General features: G+C 39.6%; 1 protein-coding gene across 2 annotated transcripts in view; it reads left to right on the top strand.

Annotated features, from left to right (window-relative positions):
• Window positions 1-22,578, top strand: part of kcnq1.1 (potassium voltage-gated channel, KQT-like subfamily, member 1.1) — an 87,717-nt gene that overhangs the window by 46,980 nt on the left and 18,159 nt on the right. For both annotated transcript variants that reach the window (XM_022665270.2, XM_022665269.2), the window contains one exon: window positions 21,568-21,643. In XM_022665270.2, coding sequence (XP_022520991.1) covers window positions 21,568-21,643 — 76 coding nt within the window. The remainder of the gene's footprint in view (window positions 1-21,567; window positions 21,644-22,578) is intronic.

Genomic DNA, 22,578 nt, shown 5'->3' with positions numbered 1-22,578 from the left:
TGAGGAACTTATGAAATATTAGAAAATATTAGGAAGTGCTATTAGGAAACGATCATTTCTAATATATAAAACACTGGATTATATCCTCGTAGTTATAAACTGACATTTATGCTGCATCTTGTCAATACAGTATTTTTGTATAAATGGATGACATGATTTTTTTCTTCTTCCAGCTGGAGCTTTGATTTGATTTTGTTCTCTCTCTCTCTCTCTCTCTCTCTCTCTCTCTGTCTCTCTCTGTCTCTGTCTCTCTCTCTCTCTCTCTCTCTCTCTCTCTCTCTCTCTCTCTCTCTCGTTCTTCAGCACATATTACATCTCCTATACAAAGGCTCTGTTGTCACTGCCTGCCTCTGTTTGATCTTTGAAGTTTAATGAGCTTTCACTCATCTCACACTGAGACGCAATGGTAACAGCTGTCTCTCTCTCTCTTTTCTTTTCTTTTCTTTCTGCCTCACTCGCTCTCTCTCTGACATATATATGTCTCTCAAGGTAAAAGTTAGCCTTATTGCTACGACTGTAGTGACAACAGTGTTGATGAAGAAACAGAAAATACTCAAAATACTAAATATAAATAAAATCTATAGTACTTAAAAGTGACAACAGTAATGAACAAAAACAATATACAAAGCTATCTGTCTGTCTATCTGTCTTATCTATCTGTCTATATCTCTTTAGGTGTCTTTTTCTTTATGGCTCTCTCACCTTCTTTATGTCTCTCTCTCTCCTTTATATATTTTCTCTATTTCTGTCTATTTTCTTTCTCTTTTCTTTATCTGTCTCTCTCTTTTCTTTTCTTTCTGCATCACTTGCTCGCTCTCTCTCTCTCTCTCTCTCTCTCTCTCTCTCTCTCTTTCTCTCAGACATATGTGTCTGCCTCATGGTAAAAGTTACTAGTAGTGACAACAGTGTGGATGAAGAAATGGAAAATATATAAGAAATATATTAATATAAATATATAAAATTAAAATCTATTATTTAACAAGTGACGACAGTAGTAAATAAAAAAACAATATAGAAATCATCTGTCTGTCTGTCCTTTTCTTTCTCTGTATGGCCCTCTCTCACTCTTTAGGTCTGTCTCTCTAGCTATGTCTCTCTCTTGTTCTCTCTCTTTCCTTTTATGTCTCTCTCTGTCTCTTTTCTTTTCTTTAATCTCCTTTATCTCTGCTTCATTATGTCTCGCTCTCGCTTATTCTCTCTTTCTATCTTTTTTTCTTTCTCTTTGTCTCTCTCTCTCTTATTCTCTTTATTTCTCTCCGTTAGGTCTCTTCTTTTCGATAGGTCGCTCTCTCCTTTTTTATTTCTTCTTTCTTTGTCTCTCTTTTATTTTTTATTCTCTCTATCACTTTCTCTTTGTCTCTCATTCTTTTTCTCTCTGTCTCTATGGCTCTCTCTCATTCTCTCTTTCTTTGTATAGATCTCTTCTTCTTTATGAAACTTTCTAGTTTTCTTTGTCTCTCCTTTATGTCTGTCTCTCTCTCCTATTCTTGCTATTTCTCCTCCTCTCAGCTCACTGTTTTTCTCTGTTTCTTCATCTTTAGGACTGTCTAGGTCTGTCTCTCTTTTCTTTAGGTCGCACATCTCTCTCCTTCGTTATGTCTGTCTCTCTCTCTCCTTTAAGTGTCTCTTTCTCTGTGTATCTCTCTCAGTGTAGCTGTGGGGATTGTGTATTTGTTTATCAGCTGCAGAGTGGGGATATGGGGGTGGTGTGTGTGTGTGTGTGTGTGTGTGTGTGTTTGTGTGCTGTGCAGTCCTGTCCTCCTGTCCCGTCGTCCTCGTTACTCCGTTACTGCACAAGTCTTAGGACACACTGCTCACAGCCGGCGCTGACCTCTGACCTTGGCCTGTTAACTTAAGAGGAGGCAGTGCCCCCCCCCCCCCTCCCCCGTCTGCAGCTGAAGCAGCTCCGCTGTGCTGGGGGAGGGGAGAGAACAATGCCCTAACTCCGCCCCCTGACTGTGTGCACACTCGCTCGCAAACACACTAACACACACACACACTTGCAAACATACACACACCTATGCACACACACTTACACATACACTTATAGGCCACAGCAGGACACACTTTCATCACATTCCCCAAAAATATCAGTGTGTTTCAAAGATTGACAGAGGTGGAATGATTAATAAATACTGCATAAAGAGAATAAATGAATAATGTAACGAATAAAGGAACAGAAACCACTGAAACTCCCAAGAAACTTAAGTAAAAGTTGCAGGTGAACTGAGCGCTTTAATCAGAGCAGAAGCAGGTGCATGAGTTTGTGACCGATGAGTGTGTGAGTGAGTAAACAAGTAGGCAAGTGAACCAGTGAGTGTGTGAGTGAACAAGTCTGAAAGTGAACGAGTGAGTGAGCGAGTAAGTAGGCGAGTGAGTGAGTGAACAAGTAGTCGACTGAATGAGTGAGTGTACAAGTAGGCAAGTGAACGAGTGAGTGAACGAGTAGGTGAGTCAGTGAACAAGTAGGTGAGTGAACGAGTGAGTGAACAAGTAAGCGAGTGAGTGAATGAGTTTGCGAGTGAGTGAATAAGTAGGTGAGTAAACGAATGAGTGAGTGAACAAGTAGGCGAGTGAATAAGTGAACAAGTAGGTGAGTGAACGAGTGAGTGAACAAGTAAGCGAGTGAGTGAATGAGTTTGCGAGTAAATAAGTTTGCGAGTGAACGAGTTTGCGAGTGAGTGAACAAGTAGGTGAGTGAATGAACAAGTAGGTGAGTGAACAAGTCGGCAAGTGAGTGAATGAGTCGGCAAGTAAATGAGTAGGTGAGTGAGTGAATGAGTAGGTGAGCGAGTGATTAAGTGAACGAGTGAGTAGGTGAGTGAGTGAACGAGTGAGTAGGTGAGTGAGTGAACGAGTAGATAAGTGAGTGATTAAGTGAACGAGTGAGTAGGTGAGTGAGTGAACGAGTGAGTGAACGAGTAGATAAGCGAGTGATTAAGTGAACGAGTGAGTAGGTGAGTGAGTGAACGAGTGAGTAGGTGAGTGAGTGAACGAGTAGATAAGCGAGTGATTAAGTGAACGAGTGAGTAGGTGAGTGAGTGAACGAGTAGATAAGCGAGTGATTAAGTGAACGAGTGAGTAGGTGAGTGAGTGAACGAGTGAGTAGGTGAGTGAGTGAACGAGTAGATAAGCGAGTGATTAAGTGAACGAGTGAGTAGGTGAGTGAGTGAACGAGTAGAGAAGCGAGTGATTAAGTGAACGAGTGAGTAGGTGATTAAGTGAACGAGTGAGTAGGTGAGTGAGTGAACGAGTAGATTAGCGAGTGATTAAGTGAACGAGTGAGTAGGTGAGTGAGTGAACGAGTAAGTAGGTGTGTAAGTCAGTGTGCGTCTGCTGCTGTGCAGATCTGCTCTGTGGCCGTGTGACGGTGGGGTGTGTGGTTTTACTAAAGGCTGAAGAGATTGATTTATTCTCAGTAAACAGAGAAGGGCTTCTTGTGGCCGCGGCTTGGCCCGGTCGTCCGCTCCAGCCCGGAGACAAAGAGCCATTGTCTGCGGCTCTGCACACGCCGACAATAGCCTGATTGACAAGCAGCTCCGGCCGCACTGGGCTCCTGGGCTAAGACTGCAATAGCAGCTTTGTTAGAAACACTCTTATCATAAGAAACAATCACCTCCGGCCTGCCGAGCCTGCTGCTGTTCAAAAACTACACTTCACCGTGCTGTAAAACACCGCAGCACAGGACCCAATCTAACACAAGCATTTACATCTGCATTTACTTTCTTCAAATTTGCTTTAAATATTTCATTACAACATTAAGATATTTGTGTTTTAACATGTTTCCTACTTTTTGGTGTTTTGAGCTTGTGAGATGGTAAAACTCACTGTTGAAATAATCCTAAATTACTTAAGATTTCTGATTGAAACAAACCTGTGCCTGGCCAGATGCCTGTGACTGGGCAGAAGAAGCCTGTGACTGGGCAGAAGAAGCCTGTGGCTGGGCAGAGGCCTGTGGCTGGGCACAAAAAGCCTGTGGCTGGGCAGAAGAAGCCTGTGGCTGGGCAGAAGAAGCCTGTGGCTGGGCAGAAGAAGCCTGTGGCTGGGCAGAAGAAGCCTGTGAATAGACAGATGCCTGTGGCTGGGCAGAAGAAGCCTGTGACTGGACAGTAGAAGCCTGTGACTGGACAGAGGCCTGTGGATGGGCACAAAAAGCCTGTGGCTGGGCAGAAGCCTGTGACTGGGTAGAGGCCTGTGGCTGGGCAGAAGAGGCCTGTGGCTGGGCAGAAGAAGCCTGTGAATGGGCAGAAGAAGCCTGTGGCTGGGCAGAAGCCTGTGACTGGGCAGAAGAAACCTGTGAAAAAGGTTACCTTCACAATTATTTGTTTATTTTTTGTTGTGTTGTGAAATAATATATGAAAGGATGCTAGTGCAGTTACTGCACATTTCCCAACTTTTTTTAAATTTTTAATTATAATTACTTTTTAAACTTGTTAAACGTTTGTGTGTGTGTGTGTGTGTGTGTGTGTGTGTGTGTTAGGAGTGTAAGCTCTTCTGACACCAATCTTTACATCTAAGCTAATAATTTATATTGCAAAATAGTGAGATTTAATGAGGTCTTTGTATCGTAATGTGTATATATAAATTTTTTTCCCAATATACGTGTGTGTGTGTGTGTGTGTGTAATAGAGTGAGCAGGAGTGTGTGGGGTGCTGAATAGGACAGGATCGTTGGCTCACTAATGCCTCTTCAGCGCTGCTGCCAGCACAAGTCTCTTTATGTGGGCCGTCACGCCGCCCTTTCTCCCTCTTTAACAGTAATCACCTTTAGTTACAGTGTGTCACAGCTAACAAGGGACACAGAGCCAGTCAGCTGAGGAGAGAGAGAGAGATACCCAGAGAGAGAGACAGAGATACAGAGGGAGAGAGAAGAGATACAGAGAGGGAAGATGGAGATACAGAAAGATCTGGAGAAAAAGAGACAGAAAAAAGTGGGAGAGAGAGTGATACAAAGAGAGAGAGATACAGTGAGAGTGAGCTACACAGAGAGAGAGACAGATGCAGAGATACACAGAGATGCACAGAGAGAGAGATAAAGAGAGAGAAGAGAGATTCAAAGAGAGGGAGACGAATACAGAGAGGGAGTGAGAGAGGCAGAGAGAGTGAGATAGAGAGAAAGATATGGGGAGAGAGAGAGGCAGATACAGTGAGAGTGAGACAGAGATATATAGAGAAAGATGGATTTAGAGAGAAACTGAGGGAGAATGGATTTAGAGAAAGAGTGAGAGATACAGAGAGACAGATATGAGAGTTAATGCTAATGCATTGATTTTCCTCTGCCTGCTCTGTTTACCATATGATCTTTAGCACATGGTTCTGTGTTGCTTGTCTAATCTCCACCCTTGTCTCCGCTTTGTGTTGTCTTGTTATCTTACCCAGGTGTTCCTTGTCCGTCTCTCTGTATAAGTAGCTCCCATTTGCTATTGGGATTACTGCAGGTATCTGATTATTCAAGTGATCTTGTGAATTTTAGACTAAAAATCAGATTAAGAGATCTGATAAAGAGAGCTGGATTGTATACTCTTAACCGGAACACTCTCCAGTTAAGACCGCAGTTGTTGGAATAAAGAATCCTGAGCCGCAGGCTGTGTATGAAGATGTGCATGAACATGCTGGATGGCGTTTGTTTGTCTGCGACTCTGTCTGGGAGCATGTGAGGCAGCAGGTTCGGGAATAAGCCGTTTAGTCATGGTGTAAAGCTGAGGTCTGCATGCGGACGGCAGTGCGGCGGAGCTTTGAGTCGGCCATAATAAGGATATTTAATACTCTGTCTGCTTCTCTCGCTCTTTGATGAGGAGGATGAAAGAGAGTTCTGCCTGACTGAAGCCACAGGGACTCCTGTTTCAGTGTCTGTGTACCTTTGTTTTCTGACATTTTCAACATAGAAATGTCCTAACCTTTCACATTGTCAAAAGCTTTATTGTTGAAATGCGAAAAATGTCTCGTCTTTGTAGAGAAAAAAAAATCTGAAATGTATATTTTTGTTAATTTCTTATTTTCAATGCTATGTCCAAGGCTAGGATTAGACTTTCTTATACATAGTTAAACGTGCACAATATGTAAATATGTATATGAGTTGCATATTGTTTTTTTAGGAAGAACAGAACAAATATGAAACTAACGTTATAGAAAGAAAAAAACTTTTTAACTTTCAATTTAAAATGTGATTTTTTGTGTAAAAGTAATTTTAAATGTTTTATAAGGAAAGCTTATGTTTATAGAATATTTAAAAACAACATAAAATAGATTGTCTTCAATGCTCAGGATCACAATAGAGCAGCTATTATTATTTGGGTGGTGGGCCATTCTCAGCATTGCAGTAATACTGATTTAGCATGGTGGTGGCTGTATGATTAATGGAGCTCTTACAATAGGCTTTACTTTATATATACAATGTTTACAGAAAAACTAATATTAGGCAGTTGTTGTATTCTGCATTGTGTAATTTTTTATTAAAGGCAAATCCAAAAAGATATAAAAATTTGCCAGTTTGAATCATTTATCATGCAGCTTCTCCATCAGCAGCCGGAGTCCGAGAGAGAGTACAGTTAGTAGGTTAGGTCATGCTGTTTCTCTCTGGGTGGGTACAGCAGGTGGTGCTCTTTCCCCTTAATCACTACCATTCTGAACGCTGGTTGGTACAGGTGTCTTGTTAGTTGATTTATCAGAGCTGGGGATCCGGTGCTTTCTTCCAAGCATTTTGTAATGCAGTCCTCTAGATGGACAGTGGTTGCTGGTTGAGAGTAAGCTGTGTGTGATTGGCTGCCAAGTCTCATTAGTGTTGTTGTGAATGAAACTTGATTGATTGTAAAGCTTCCTTGGGTTTCTAGAAAGGCGATGCATACCTGTAAATTCCTTCATTTGCACACACTACTGCTGGAAACATTGCTATTAATTGGGGTAGTTCATATAAATGGAGATTGAGTAATTGATCTTATAAATTGGAGATTTAATTTTATACGGGACGTAATTAGAAATAAATAATAAAGTTTTTTCTTGTTCTTTGTGAAATACAGTAGGTCTCCCTGAGTTGTTTATGATGCTGCATGAAACTATTCCTCAACCTCCATTGTCTGCAGCAGCTAGTAAAAGAAAATATAAAAAAAAACCAGTCAATCAGGATTGTCATTCTCGCCCACCTTGGCTCGGGACCGCCCACAGACAGAGCTGAAGCCGGGCAGCGATGCCGTCTCGTAAGATAGGAGCTAACAGCGCTAGGAACAGCATGCAGTTCATTCCTGTGTTATTTGTGCGAATAACACATCAGTCTTTATATACTTTGCTTAGTAATTCAGATCTGACATACAAATGGTTAGAATTTGTCTATGGGGCACCACCAACAAAGTACAATTGAAATAGGTAGGTTTATGTTTAGACTTGTGTAGAAATGTCTTTATTTTAAAATGTTTCTTACTGGTGTCCGCCTCCCTACCTCCTGGTGTCGCAGTGCTGTTAGCAATTCAGAGGCGATATGTTTGCATGGATGAATATTCATGAGCAAGAGCCGAAATCCTATCAATCTCCCCGCCCGCCCACTCCTCCACCGGACTAAGCAGTGTTATGCCGGATCACCGGAGCACTTTTTTACACAAAAATGAAAAAACGATGGAATGACACCTTTTAATAAGTATTAAAAGTATGTGCATGTGGCATCCCATGCATGTGCCACTGACCCAGCATCAGGAACCTAACCGTCAGACCCGGCGGACCTCTGGTTTCCAGCCCCTGGTGAATGATTATCAGTAGCCGGAGCCTCACATGCGCTTATCTCTGTGAGCACTTATAAAAACGTCAGTGAGGCATTTGGGCTGAACGCGGAGGAGAGGGCCGGTGTTTGGATTAGCCGGCTTTTATTGCGCAGTAGTCTCCCTGCAGACTGCAGCTAATCAGCGTGTTGTTCCCCCTCCTCCTGCAGGGGGCTATTCTTAGACCTGCAGCAGCCGGGGCCCCTCCAGCCTTTTAGTGCCCCGCCGCCGCCGAGCGCCCGGAGCCTGTGGCACAACACCGCCTCACAAAGGGGCTTCAACTTTTGACTCTGGAGAGACGAGGACAAGAGTGCACACTGACTCGACTGGGGGAGGGCGGGGCGGGGGGGGTGATATGAAGAGTGTGTGTGTGTGTGTGTGTGTGTGTGTGTGTGTGGGAGGAGCTTGCAGTAGTAACAGACCCGTGGCTGTGATGCATCACGTGATATCTATTCTGAGGGATAAATTGGCTGTGTCTGAAACAAAATGCTGCCTACTTAGGGGGGCACTCGATCATGTCTAATTCGTGGGCCCAGTCCAATTTTTCCATTTGTACCTCCCCCCCTACCCCTTGTTTTCGAGTGTCACCTCTCAAAAGACCCTCCTTTTCTCTTTCAATGTGTTTTTTCTCTTTCTTTGTATGTTTTTTTTTTAACTGTACATTTAATATTGTAATAAGACTATATTAAACCTATACAGAAACATGTGGAGTTATTTAGTAAACAAAAAGAATGTTTTAATTATGTTTCAAATGTACTTCTAAGTACTAAGTACCCTATTTCATATCCAACGACGTACACTACGACGTACCCTAGCAGTTCTCTCGAAGTGCTTTTTGTTTATCAAGAACTCTGCTTGACCTACAGTTCACATAACATTCTTCACTGTTCAAACTTTAGATTCTACTAGGTACCACATTTAGCATTGAGGACAGATCTGCACACTCTTGGTATTTTTCTTTGCACTATAAGGCGCACTATCAATCAACGTCTTAGTGCCATTAGGGACTAATGCTAATGCTGCTCCAACAGTGCTTGCCGGAGTTATCAGAAAGCTACAGGCCAATAATACTCTCATCTGAACGGTGGAAGAGCTAAGACTTAGCACGATTAGCCATCACTGCTGGAGCAGCATTAGCATTAGCCACTAACTGCATATAGTTCGCTATAGTATATTGAAGAGTATCCTCCACTTTTACTGTGTTAAAACAAGCTACCTGGGACAAACTGCTAGCCAATATCGCCCTGACTTACCAGAACACTCAGGCTTCCTCAGTAGCTGCTAACAGTGGCTAGTGCTAGCGTTTAGCTGCTAATGCTGCTGCACCTAGCCTTAGTCTAAGAAATCTGTGTAGATTAACATCCAGCACTCGTTTGACTTGTTTGAAAACTCGTTGAAAATGTTTTTTTTTTTTTTTTTTAAGAATTACAGTTTTGTTTACTTAGCTTAGCTTTACAGGTATTTACCTGCTGAATTAGAAGGATGTTTATTAGTAGTGCGCCTTATAATATGGTGCACCTAATAGTTTTAAAAATATGGTATGATTTCTGATATTAAAACTGCTCAACTTCCTGAGAAGGGAACGCCTCTGTCTTGCCTTTTTATAGATGTGATCAACATTAAGGCAAAGAAAAACTCCCTCAGAGCTGGAGGAAGAAATGACATCGGGAGGAACCAAGGCTCACATATAAGGGGGACCATTTTTTTCACTGGTCAAGATAGCGATGAGCATCGCGACACGCCTTGGGCAGGGCGTGAAATAGGGTCCTACAAGTTCTGCAGTCTGCCGAAGGTTTAAGTGAGACAGTGTAGGCATCAGCTATTGTTTCTAGTTGTGTCATTTATTGAGTATTACTCATTCCTGGCTGGATTAGTCATGGGGATTTCTGTCTGAGCTCAGTCTGTATTTCCACAGAGTTTCAGAACCATGATCTACACCGAAGCTGAAAGGGTGTGTTCATGTTAACACTGCAGCACCGGGCCTAAGTCTTTAGGCCAGGGGTGTCCAAACTACATTTGCGGCTCATTTCTTTTTTATATTTTAGAAATATAATGAAAGTTGGCCCGCCGTTAAGCAGGTTTTTATAATGTGAGATTCAAAGTTTGAACGCTAGGTGACACAAACGGGCCAAAGAGTCTAAAAGCGGAGAGAGTGCACAGTTATAGCACAGAAAAAAACAGGCCAAAGACTCTAAAAGCGGAGAGAGCGTTCAGATGTAGCACAGAAAAACGGGACAAAGAGTCTAAAAGCGGAGAGAGCGTTCAGATGTAGCGCAGAAAAACGGGACAAAGAGTCTAAAAGCAGAGAGAGAGTTCAGTTGTAGCGCAGAAAAACGGGACAAAGAGTCTAAAAGCAGAGAGAGAGTTCAGTTGTAGCGCAGAAAATCGGGCCAAAGGTTTTAAAAGCGGAGAGAGAGTTCAGTTGTAACGCAGAAAAACGGGCCAAAGAGTCTAAAAGTTGCCGTAATTAAGGAGTTTAATATTAAGAGACATCATGAAATTAAACATTATTTTGAAAAATCTTAGTTTACACAACACTGTCAAAGATAAAGATAGTAAGTGAAGTAAAATGGTGTGTAAATGAAAGTAATCAGAAAAATGTATTATTTAAAGTGCTATATTTCATTATTTGTTTTATTACAGGGTCTGTGTCCCATGACTTTAAATATATTTCTCCTTCTGGCCCCCAACAAAAAAAGTTTGGACACCCCTGTGTTAGGCTTTAGGTGTTAGTGTGTGTTTGGCAGGGAGTGAACAAAAGAGACCGTCCTCAGTCCAGCGAAACGTTTTCCATGTAGTTTCAGGTGCACCGCCGTTCACACCCCTGTGTTATTCTACGCCATTTATATTTATGACCAGGCAGGATTGTGTTCGCAAATGTTTCGGGTGTCTTTTAGTCGTTTTGAATGATTTCTTGTGTGTGTGTGTGACGATTTGTGTATGTGTGTTTGTATGTTTACGTGTGTGTGTGTGTGTGTGCCGACTGCCTGTACTTGTGCAGACTCAGTGATTCTTTATCTTGATGATAAGATTAGAGTGAAACTCCAGAAACTGATTGTTTTCCTTCCTGTTTGTCTAGTCCTGATTATGGTGTGATTAGCTGAGCCCCTCTGGGGAGAGGTCAGAGCAACAGTGCTTAAATTAAGCTTTCAAAACATTTCTGTGTTCTTTTAAGATCCTGCAAGGTTTTACAGTTAAATGTAAAACCAAAAAGCGGCACTTTTTTGTAATCATTTATTGTTAACTTTATACATCATGTAAAAAACTGGAATGCGTGTTGTGTAGATTAATATATCTTCATTCATGACGGCACTTGAAATAACATAGCTAGTAAAGAGAGACATGGCTGGTTATATATGTTTTTTTGTTGGAGGCTCAAATAAACATTTAATTTGATGTGTTTAGTATGTATTTAGCAAATCCTAGTGATCAGTTACTCTTTCTTTTTATAAAAAATGAAAAAAACTACTATTTTATTACCTGGGATGCACCACACACTGACATCACATCCGTTTAGGATCACGTGACTACACACGGCACCTCCAGGAAGTCAATCACCTGAATATTGATTTCACCTATTACTTCACTCTGATATTGCCTTTCTGTATATGACTCTTGGACTGTATTTCAGTTCTAATATGTTTACTCTCTCTTGCTGCTGTTTACATCACACCCTATGCCATACCCCATGTCATGTCCTACGACGTACCCCACATTTTAGCTGTTCTCTTGAAGATGTTTGTACTTATCCAGACCTCTTCTTGACCTCCAGTTCTCAGAACAGCCTTCACTCTAAAAACGCAAGCTGAAAATGCTTAGCAATCTTCTTTTAGCCTTCCCCTGCCTTGTGGGCATGTATCACTTTCATTTTAGATCTTTAGACATTTCCCTATAGGAGTAAGTGAACTGTAGTATTTTTATTTAATGTTATGAATTATGTTATTTGGAGCTCTTCTATAAGTCCACACAAGTTTCACAAAAAAATAATTGTATTATCTTGGTATACAGATCTGCAGATGGCCATTTCGTTCTGGTGTTATCATTGGGACTGTGTTATCCAGGCAGAAAATCCTCCCCTGTCCACTGATCATGTTTACTTCTCTCATTTCCTTGCTGAGGACTCTTCTCTGAAGTGCTGGCACTGTTTACCTCACCACTTAACTTCTCAGCACAGCGATCAGTTCAGCTCTAATCAAAGCCAAAGATTTACAGCCTCTTTTCAGATTACACAAATCACTCTGGCCATCTCTGGGCCGAATTACCACACACCTAGTCTGAGTTGCATCAGCCGAACTCTGGCTCACGTCTGGGCCAAATGATGGGTACACCCCAGTTGGCGAGTATAATATGAGAATCAGCCCGAGCCTCTTGTGCCAAAACCATGGTTTAAGTGTACAATACAGAATCGACTCGAGCCACATGTGCAAAAACTCTGGTTGTCGAGTATAATACGACAATTGGCCCGAGCCAATTGTCATGTGCAAACACCCCAGTTGCTGAGTATAATATCTAAATCGGCCTGAACCACATGTAGAAATTGACCGATTGCTGAGTATAATATGACATTCGCACTTCACCCAGCACTTCCAGGAAGTCGATCATCTGAATATTGGTTTCACCTGTTCCCTTCACTATATACACACGCTCACCTCTCACTTCTTGACTGTTTATCCTTGTACAAAGCATTTTTTTCTATACCCTATATATACCCTACCCTATATATGTATTCTATGCCAAACACTTCATATTTCTGAGTATAATATCGAAATCTGTCTGATCCACATGTGGCAATTTGTCAGGTTGCTGTGTATAATACGACATTCGGTCCGAACCGCATGTACCACCAACCTGGTTGCAGAGTATAATATAAGGATTTTCCTGAGCTGCTTTTGCCAACTCTCTGTTTGCAGAAATTAATATGGGAATCGGCCCAAGCCTTATGTGCCAACACCCAGGTTGCAGTGTATAATATGAGGATTGGTCTGAGACGCTTTTGCCGAGGTTCTGGTTGGAGAAAATAACATGGGTAAAAGCCTGAGCCACATGTGCTCACAAGCCAGTTTCCAAATACAATACGCCAATCCATCCAAGACACTTTTGCCAATATCCCAGTTGCAGAGTATAATATTAGGATTATCCTAAGATGCTTTTTTCAACTCTTTGGTTACTGAAATTACTATGGGAATTGTCCCAAGCCTTATGTGCCAACACCTGGTTTGCCGAGTATAATGCCTCAATCCACCCAAGACACTTTTCCCAATACCCCAGTTGCAGAGTATATATGGGAATCTTCCCATGCCACGTGTTTCAATACAGGTCGATTGTTGTATTATACTCAGCAACCACTAAGTAGTTTTTGCCAACTTTCCAGTTGCCAAGTATAAACCACATTTAGCCCAGTTCTGCTTGTGCTTCAATGTTAGCCGTCCACAAACTTGCGTCCAATGCTGCCACTCAGCACAGCGGGCCCAGCTGGAGCTGAGGTCAGTGATTGAAGGGCAGGGCTCTGTTTTGTAGCACACGCCCTGTAAGGCACAGCTCAGCTCGTTTGATGCGAGTGGGCGGGCCCTTCGGTGCCGGGTGTTGATGGCAGTAATGGCGAGGCTGTTTCCTGTCCCACGCTGCACCTCTTTGATCTTTGCTTAGTGTACATGTCACTGTCATTGTCACAAGCACAACATCCGCTAGCTTCCAAACACAGCAGCACGCACATTTTGACCTTTACACAGTAGTGGTCAGCTGTGAAATACAGAGGGATTACAGCACAGATACTATATACTATATGAAGTGTTCATACGGTCATGAAAAACCTGGAAAATCATGGAAATTTTGGTTTTTTTTTTTTTTTTGGGCTAATACATACATCAGCTCAGAGTTAATTCAGTAATTCAGCTCTACACAATGAAGCTCTGAGGATCTGACTCACATTTTATTATTAAATATTGTGCATCAGATTTATTTTAGGCCTTCTATAATCAATTTTGATTATAGTTTTAGTTGATTTTTGGTTTTATTGGCCATGTTTGCACTGTTGTAAAAATCGTATAGTCATGAAAATTTGCCTTTTAGGCATGGAAAATTATTGGTTAAAAAGAGTATGAACCCTGTATATGGACAAAAGTATTTAGGACATCTACACAGTGCACATACAGGAGCTTTTTTATGATGTTCCATTATAAACCCATAGTCATTAATGTGGAGTCTGTCCCCGTTTGCAGCTACACTTAATGGACAAAAGTATTGGAACACCTACACCTAGACTTAGTGTATGTTTATTTGTCACTGCCATTGCCACAAGCACTTAATGAAGTGTCCAAACGGAGCATCATAAACACTTTGACCTTTACATAGTTCTGTTCAGCAGTAGAATACAGAGAAATCACTCGTTTTGATGATGAATTGCATTTTCATTAACCACAAATCTCGATCTTGCACAAGCATTAGACCATGTGAGCATGTGGCTTCCCCTTTTCACTGCTGTGTTTTCTTCCTCATGGGTTTTTTCCTTGGCACGGTTTTCTCTGAATTCCTGTAAAGCTGCTTTGTGTGGATTGTAAAAAGAGGTACACAAATAAAACACTGTTTATTTGACCTTTTCTTTCACGGTGGGGCTGCAATAGACGTGTGTTTTGTTTATTTTTAAGGGCCTGTCAGCTCAGTAAGTTGCTTTCCATCAGTAAAACAGATTGTACTTTTATATTTCATGCTAGGGGAAAATTATAAGAATGTTATGTTACCATAGACTGGCTTGTGACAGATTTGCCTTTTTTTTTTTTTAAATATAGTACCCGCATAGGAGTATAAAACTACATTACAGAACTACAGATTTACCGAATTTACTATATGTGGACGAAAGTATTGACACTTTTACATATTTCAGAGGAGATTATTCTAAACCCATAGCCATTAATATGGAGCTGGTCTCACTTTACAGCTACACTAAATGAACAAAATTACATTTTGTGGCTTAGTTGTTCATTGTATCCACCAGAGCTTATTTCTGCAGTGGTAATATACCCACACCAATCCAGTGATATATATATATATATATATATATATATATATATATATATATATATATGCTGTAAGGGAAAGCTAAGAAACAGCAATTTTAAGTTCATTTTTTACGTTTTCAGTATCACTTATCATGCTCGGTAGCTGTTAACCACCTCTATATCCACTGAAACATACAAGCTATACAGGACTAGTATAGTAACATGAGCAGAGCTTACTTTGCTTTACCATTTGTTCGTTTACCAAAATACTTACAGCTTTTTTTCTGTGAATATTTCACTCACAGTGAAATAACATTTTAAATAATAGTACCCATGTAGGAGTGATCTTACTGCATTTGATCATTCAGGTTTGCTGACTTTTGAGTGGGTGGATGCCAGTACTATGTCTATGTTACCTTCTGGCTCTCTCCATTAGTTAGGCTGTTATATTCAGATATGTATTAGGTGATAAATAAACGACTGAATAAAGAGTTCACCTCATTATCATAATCATCATCATCTTATTAACAAAAAAACAGCCTTAAATAATCAGAAAATTGCAAATAACAGTGGAAAAAAACAAACACAAAACAAAAGCACACACATGTAGGAGTGATCCAATATAACTAATATATCTTTTTAATTGCGATGCTGGAACACAGTGTCCTGCCAAATGAAGATCTGGCTGATAATGAGGGCTAAGTATGCACACCATTCTCAAGGGAGGATCACTATTATTCAAAACATCAGCCTCCTCGGTCCATGTCTTACATTCCACTAGAGGATAAGATAGACATAATGACAACTCACATAACTTCAACCACAATCATTTGGCTATTTAGTCTTCAGTGTCAAGGACAAGGACAAATTAAGGCCTGGTGTTTTATATGTATATACATATACATATATACTGTACATACACGTGGAAATGGGGCTCTATTTTACATCTTAAAATTTTATCTTTTTAATCTGAAATATCCGAAAACGCTACTCATTTCTGAAGTGTTTATCCATCTTACCTTGGTTACCGCCTCCCAAAGACCAGTGCACGCTTATTTTCTAAACATTCCACTGAGGACTGAGCTTGTACTAAAAAAAAAAAAGTTCCAGCACTGTTTCAGCACCTTTCACACAAACACCCAGTGAGATAAAGCAAATATTGAGCTAGAAATAAATCTAAATCTAAAAACTAGAACTGTGAATAATTGTAAACTTTAATAATCGCTCCTTCAAAATTTCTTCTGTGACTCGTTTAGCGCGTTATTTCTCAATTTTCAGTGACAAACCCACATTCTTAAGTACAGGACTTGGACAATGAAACTGAAACACCTGTCGTCATTTTAGTGTGGGATTTTAGGTTTCATGGCTAAATTGGAACAGGCTGGTGGCCAATCTTCATTAATTGCACATTGCACCAGTAAGAGCAGAGTGTGAAGGTTCAATTAGCAGGGTAAGAGCACAGTTCTGCTCTAAATACTGCAATGCACACAACATTACGGGAGACATACCAGAGTTCAAAAGAGGACAAATTGTTGGTGCACGTCTTGCTGGAGCATCTGTGACCAAGACAGCAAGACTTTGTGATGCATCAAGAGCCACAGTATCCAGGGTAATGTCAGCACACCACCAAGAAGCACCAACCACAAGCTGTCTGAAAGGGATGTTCGGGTGCTAACCCGGATTGTATCCAAAAAACATAAAACCACGGCTGATCAAATCACGCAGAATTCAATGTTCATCTCAACTATCCTGTTTCCACCAGAACTGTCTGTCACCACAATCAATTATTGTGCTCTAAAACCAGGAGTTTCAGTTTCGTGTGAGTTTATCGTGGCCATGTAGACTCGTGGTCAGCGTGTGAAAGGGCGACAAGAACATCATGTTCTGGAATTAAACCATAAATGACATTTTGACAAGATTGTGAAGAGAGAAAGAGTGTATCTGGGTTTGAGAGAGGGAGAGAGAGAGACAGGCAGAGGGAGAAAGAGAGAGAGAGAGACAGAAAAAGGAGGGGGGATGGAACATGGAAACCAACCCATCTGTCTACGATGCAGCGCCACTTCCTCTCCTCAGCCCTGGTTACCAGCATAGCAACGCTGGTCTCATGACCTCATCAGGGTCACCATCTGCCTCTGGTGCTGGCACAAAGCCTGGCTAATGGCAAACACTGGCAAGAACTTAGGCAAAGGGGTGGAAAGGGTTCCCCTGGGACCGGCAGGGCGAGCGAGAGACAGATACACACAGAGAGAGAGAGAGGGAGAGATAGAGATCTCTCCTCCATTCTCAATCCGATTTCACACTGGCTGATTGCGGTTAGATATGAGAACAGGAGCACATCCACTCTATAGGGGAGCTGGAGCTCGCCTGAATCAACAAAGGAACTGGAAGCAGACTCTGAGACAAAGAGCTCACATGTACAGATGTAAACATTGGCAAACAACAAAAGAGCATAAAAACGTATAGGCATAATATATATAAAAAAAAAGTATCCAAAAAATAAATAACTAAAAAATATAACTAAGAAATTATTATTCCATGTGGTTAGTATATGGGGTGATTTGCAGTCAGCAAGTCGTCTGGAACAAGTCGAAATTTCTTCTTTCCTTGCTGCAAAATAATTGGTACCGCTGCCTCAAAATTTTGTTGACACAAGTGGCAGATTGCCGTATTATACCTGGCAACCGGGGCGTTGGCACATGTGGTTCGGGATGAGTCTCTGTATTGTACTCAACAAATGGATGGCATGTAATACATTATTTTTAGTATGCATCACATGCAATCCATGTGTTGAGACAGTGTAATATGTGCGTCTTGACTAAACATATTTAAATTTCAGGATTTTTTAATATATTATGTGTTATCAGTTATTTGAGTAATATTGAGTAATAAATGAAGTAATTGTAATTAGGTAATATTGTATGCAGAAATTAATTAAATGTTACTAAAAGAAAGGATTGATTCAGCAAAAATAAATTAAGTAAAGTTTATTAAAGAAAGTATTGTTCACTTATTTACTCTATGTAACTTTTTACTCTAAGTATTGAAACTGAGTTGAAGTTACTTCATTTATCTGAAATTAAATTTACTTAAAAAAAAAAAAGCAAATGCAGAAAGTTGCGAAACTTTTTACTCATCATTTTATTCAGTGTAGGTTCTAACATCACCCTGAAATCCAACCTTGGTGTTGATGCCTGAAAATTAAATAAAATGTCCTGAAACCGCAATTACAAATCTTTGCAGGGGATTTGAAATGGCAGAAATTGGTAATGGAGACACACGTAGGAGCTTCATAACTGTTCTTTCACAGTGTTTGGATTAATAAAGCGATTTCTTTGATAAATACGAGGGTAATCTTCTTTTTATTCAGGCAGTTACTTTTCACTTAATACAGATCTGAATATAACAGCTTTACTAAGTATGGAGAGAGCCAGAAGGTAACATAGACATGGAGGCATGCCAAAACACTGGCATCCATCCACTCCACTGTTGGCAAACCTGAGTGATCGCATGCATGCTACATGTTCTGTGTGTTTTTTTGTTTGTTTATTTTTTTTTTCAGGTTTATTTGCAGTTTTTGGCTTAATAAGGCAATTTCTTTGATAATATATTGTGATGATTGATGAGCTCTATATATCTGAATATAACAGCCTTACTAAATATGGAGAGAGTCAGAAGATAACATAGACTTGGAGGCATGCCGAAACAACGCTGGCATCCACCCACTAAAAAAGTTATTTTTTAGTTTTAATTTTTTTTATTAGTTGTTTTTTTTTTTACATTTATTTGCAGTTTATAATCATACGGTACATTTTTGATAATAAGATGATTTTATAATGATGGGAACTCTTTATTTGGTCATTTATTTATCACCTATCAGATTTCAATAACAGCCTTACTAAGTATGTAGGGAGCCAGAAGGTAACATAGACATGGAGGCACTCGGAAATACTGGCATCCACCAACTCCACCGTCAGCAAACCTGAATGATTGGATACAGTAAGAACACTTCTACGTGTGTGTGCATTTTTTTAAACTTTTATTTGCAGTTTTTGGATTAATAGGGCCATTTTTTTGTTAATAAGACGAATTACGGGAGCTTTAAAGTCAGGAACATTACCCCGTACTGTTGGTAGCGTGCCCAGAGGGATGCTGGTTCAAGTCCTGAATGGCTCACCAGGGAACCATATATTGGCAGTAGCCTGGAGCCATGCATGTATGCATTATCCTCTATTTCCCAGCGCTGGCCCGGCCGAGGAAGATCCAGACTCCCTCAGGCAGCTGTGTCCGTGAAGTCATCCCGGCCTCGTAGCCTGCAGCCAGTCTGATGCTAATGCCTTCCTTTGAAGGGCCCTTGTGACTGAGTTGGTGTGACACACACCAGATGGAGGCATTTGTATGGTGGTACAGCACAGATACACATACACATGTAGACAGGGACACATGGATTGACACGTACATACTCGCCTGTTTCTCACGATTAAAAAAAAAAATGCTAATTTACAATTTAACTAAAGGTTTCTATTGTTTAACACAGCATACGGTTTTCTGTTAGCAGGAAATTCCCCCGTCGAGCGCACGCATATAGACTGTGTATATAGGGATGTAACAATACGATGTATTGTATTATGTGGTATTGTTTCGTAGTGCTTGGAATAGGGGTACTGTACAGATTGTACACATCGCTAGGGGTGGGTGATGTGGCCCTAAAATAGTATCATGATGTTTTATTATATTTCTTCGATATCGATACTCTTGGCAATATGACAAAACACTGAATAAAAAATAATAGCAATTTCAAGAATGCACTACTGCAACAGAATTAAAATTAAATTATTAGATTATTGCATGCAATATGATATTGCACACCCCTAACTGAAATATTAAAAAAATACAAGAATTTTATCAGATTTGTAACAAAAGAAGTCAATAGTCCAGAATGTCCTGATACTAATAATAATAACGCACTCCAAATATCTCCATTTGTCCCAGAATTAAAGTAAAATAAATGATGCTGGACAGATATAATTTGCTAATGGAGTAGCATTAGCATTATCTGCCTGTAGATTGCTCCTAAATATGGCTAGCACTGCTGGAGCAGCATATGCATTACCCGCTCAAGGTTAGCCACTAATGCTAATGCTCCAGCCTTAGTGCTGGAGAAATTTGGTATTCTAAGCTTACTGCAAATAAAGTGAAGTGCTTCGTTCACCCAAATAAACATTTTTAAGGCGAGAAATCCGTGTAGATTAACATGCAGCACTCGTTTTACTTTAAAATAAAGTATTTTACAGTTATGTTTACTTAGCTTAGCTTTACTTAGCTTAGTTAGCTACACCCCCCACCACCACTCAGATTCAAGACCTGCTGAATTAAAAGTTCCTTATAGTGTCTCTAAAATGCGTTTTATAATCTGGTTTTTAATCACCTTATAGTGTATAAAAAATACGGTAACTTTTTTCACAGTCTTTTAAAATGCACCTTAAAATCGTAAATGTAAATGTAAAATAGGCCAAAAAATAGACGTTTATTAATAGTGCACCTTATAATACGGTGTGAAAAGTACGGTAATGTTTTGTAAATCTGGCAGTTGTTGTTTGTGTCGAGTTAAATGGCTACAATCAGGTTAATGTGTTAAAAACTGTAGAAAAAATGACAGCTACAAAAAAAAACAGGTGGATAAAAATACTAAAACCATTAAAACATAAGAAAAACAGTGGAATTATTGTCTATTGCAGTCACACTACATAAGCCAATTCTGTAAGTGTGATTATGTACCTAATCCTAATACTGACCTTTTCTTGACTTGAATTCTTGATTTTATAGACTTTTCATTGTGGCTGTTACTCTACATTAGTCTGGTTTCCCATCTATCCCATTCCATAACATCCAGCGCTCGTTTACCTTTAAAATAAAGTATTTTACAGCTTTGTTTACTTAGCTTAGCTTTACTTAACTTAGTTAGCTACACCCCTCCCACACACACAATCTTTTTTAAAATGCGTCTTAAAATCAGCTGCGCATTATGTAAAATAGACCAGAAAATAGACGTTTATTGATAGTGTGCCTTATAATACGGTGCTAAAAATATGGTAATGTGTTGTAAATCTGGCAGTTGTTGTTTGTGTCGAGTTAGAATGGTTAGAATCTGGTTAATGTGTTAAAAACTGTAGAAAAAAGTGACAGCTACAAATAAAATAGGTGGATAAAAATACTAAAACATTAAAACATAAGAAAAACAGGGGAATTATTGTCTATTGCAGTCACACTACATAAGCCAATTCTGTAAGTGTGATTATGTACCTAATCCTAATAGAAGCATTTTATAGACATTTCATTGGGGCTGTTATTCTACATTAGTTTGGTTTCCCATCTATTACTTCTGGAAATGAATTTCAAAGGCTATTTGTGCCTCTTATTGGCCGTTGCCTGAGTTTCCTTATCTACCAGAACTGCTCCAAGCCTCACCTGAAGGCCTTTCCCAAGCCTGATAGGATTGATTTGCAAATGCCCGTGTTTTAGAAGCGTTCAGTGTTTGCAGACTATTGACTGGATGATGCTCCTGGCGCTTTACAGCCTCATTGTCTTCACATTTACCGGAAGCTGTAAAGGATTAAGTCATATATTAGCCTGGCAGGAATCTAAACACACCCGGCACGGCGACCTGGGAGATTAACGGAATGATGGGGAGCTTTTTCTGCCCATTCTACTTTATTTTATGCCCTTTTTGAGACACCGTTCCAAGCTTTCAGGAGCCACTCTGGGGGTGATTTCTATTGTCTGACTGTAATGTAATGTATCTTCTCTTCTTGTGTGTTCTTTCCCTCCCAGACTGCGGGAATCCCATCGCGCTGCCATTCGGGTGATTCAGAGGATGCGATACTTTGTGGCCAAAAAGAGGTTCCAGGTAAGACTTTCTAAAAGTCAAGCCTTGTGTGTTTGTTACATTGTGTTGTGTAGTTTTAGTTAGTTTTGGTTTCACACTTTCTGCATTTGCTTTTTTTAAGTATTTTTTTTAATATTCAGATAAATGTAAGTAACTTCAACTCGGTTTCAAGACTTAAATGTTACACAGAGTAAATAAGTGAACTGAACTTTAGTCAATCCTTTCTTTTAGTAAACTTTACTTCATTTATTTTTACTGAATCAATCCTTTCTTTTAGTAAACTTTACTTCATTTATTTTACTGAATCAATCCTTTCTTTTAGTAAACTTTACTTCATTTATTTTACTGAATCAATCCTTTCTTTTAGTAAACTTTACTTCATTTATTTTACTGAATCAATCCTTTCTTTTAGTAAACTTTACTTAATTTCTGCATACAATATTACCTAATTACAGTTACTTAATTTATACAATATTACTGAAATAATTTATGATACATAAATATATTATAATTCCTGAAATGAAAACATTTTTAGTTAAAACATTTTGTTAAAACACTATATAACACTGTATAAATTAAGAAATTGTAAATTAAGTTTACTAAAAAAAAATGATTGAAGTTCAGTTCACTTATTTACTCTATGTAACATTTAAGTTGAAGTTACTTAAATTCATCTGACAATAAATTTACTTAAAGCGAATGCAGAAAGTGGCAAAACTTTCTTTTAAGTAAATTTTACTCATCATTTTTTTTCAGTGTAAAACAACTTTACTGCATCCTGTCATCAAATTTCACTATACTTTACTTCATAACTTGATTAATTTGTCAGTTCAGAGAGTTGCTTCTCCAGATCAAAGGTGTGATAAATATATCCATTCATCAACTCAGGCTTTTTACCTTTTAAGTAAAAGTGTAAAAGTACTGGTTTCAAAACTACTGAAAATATAAAAGTAAAA

Source organism: Astyanax mexicanus, chromosome 23 (assembly GCF_023375975.1).
Source record: "Astyanax mexicanus isolate ESR-SI-001 chromosome 23, AstMex3_surface, whole genome shotgun sequence".
NCBI classification, from domain to species: Eukaryota; Metazoa; Chordata; class Actinopteri; order Characiformes; family Acestrorhamphidae; genus Astyanax; species Astyanax mexicanus.
The sequence above is the reverse complement of the archived record's forward strand: the minus strand, read 5'-3'. Positions and strand labels throughout refer to the sequence as shown.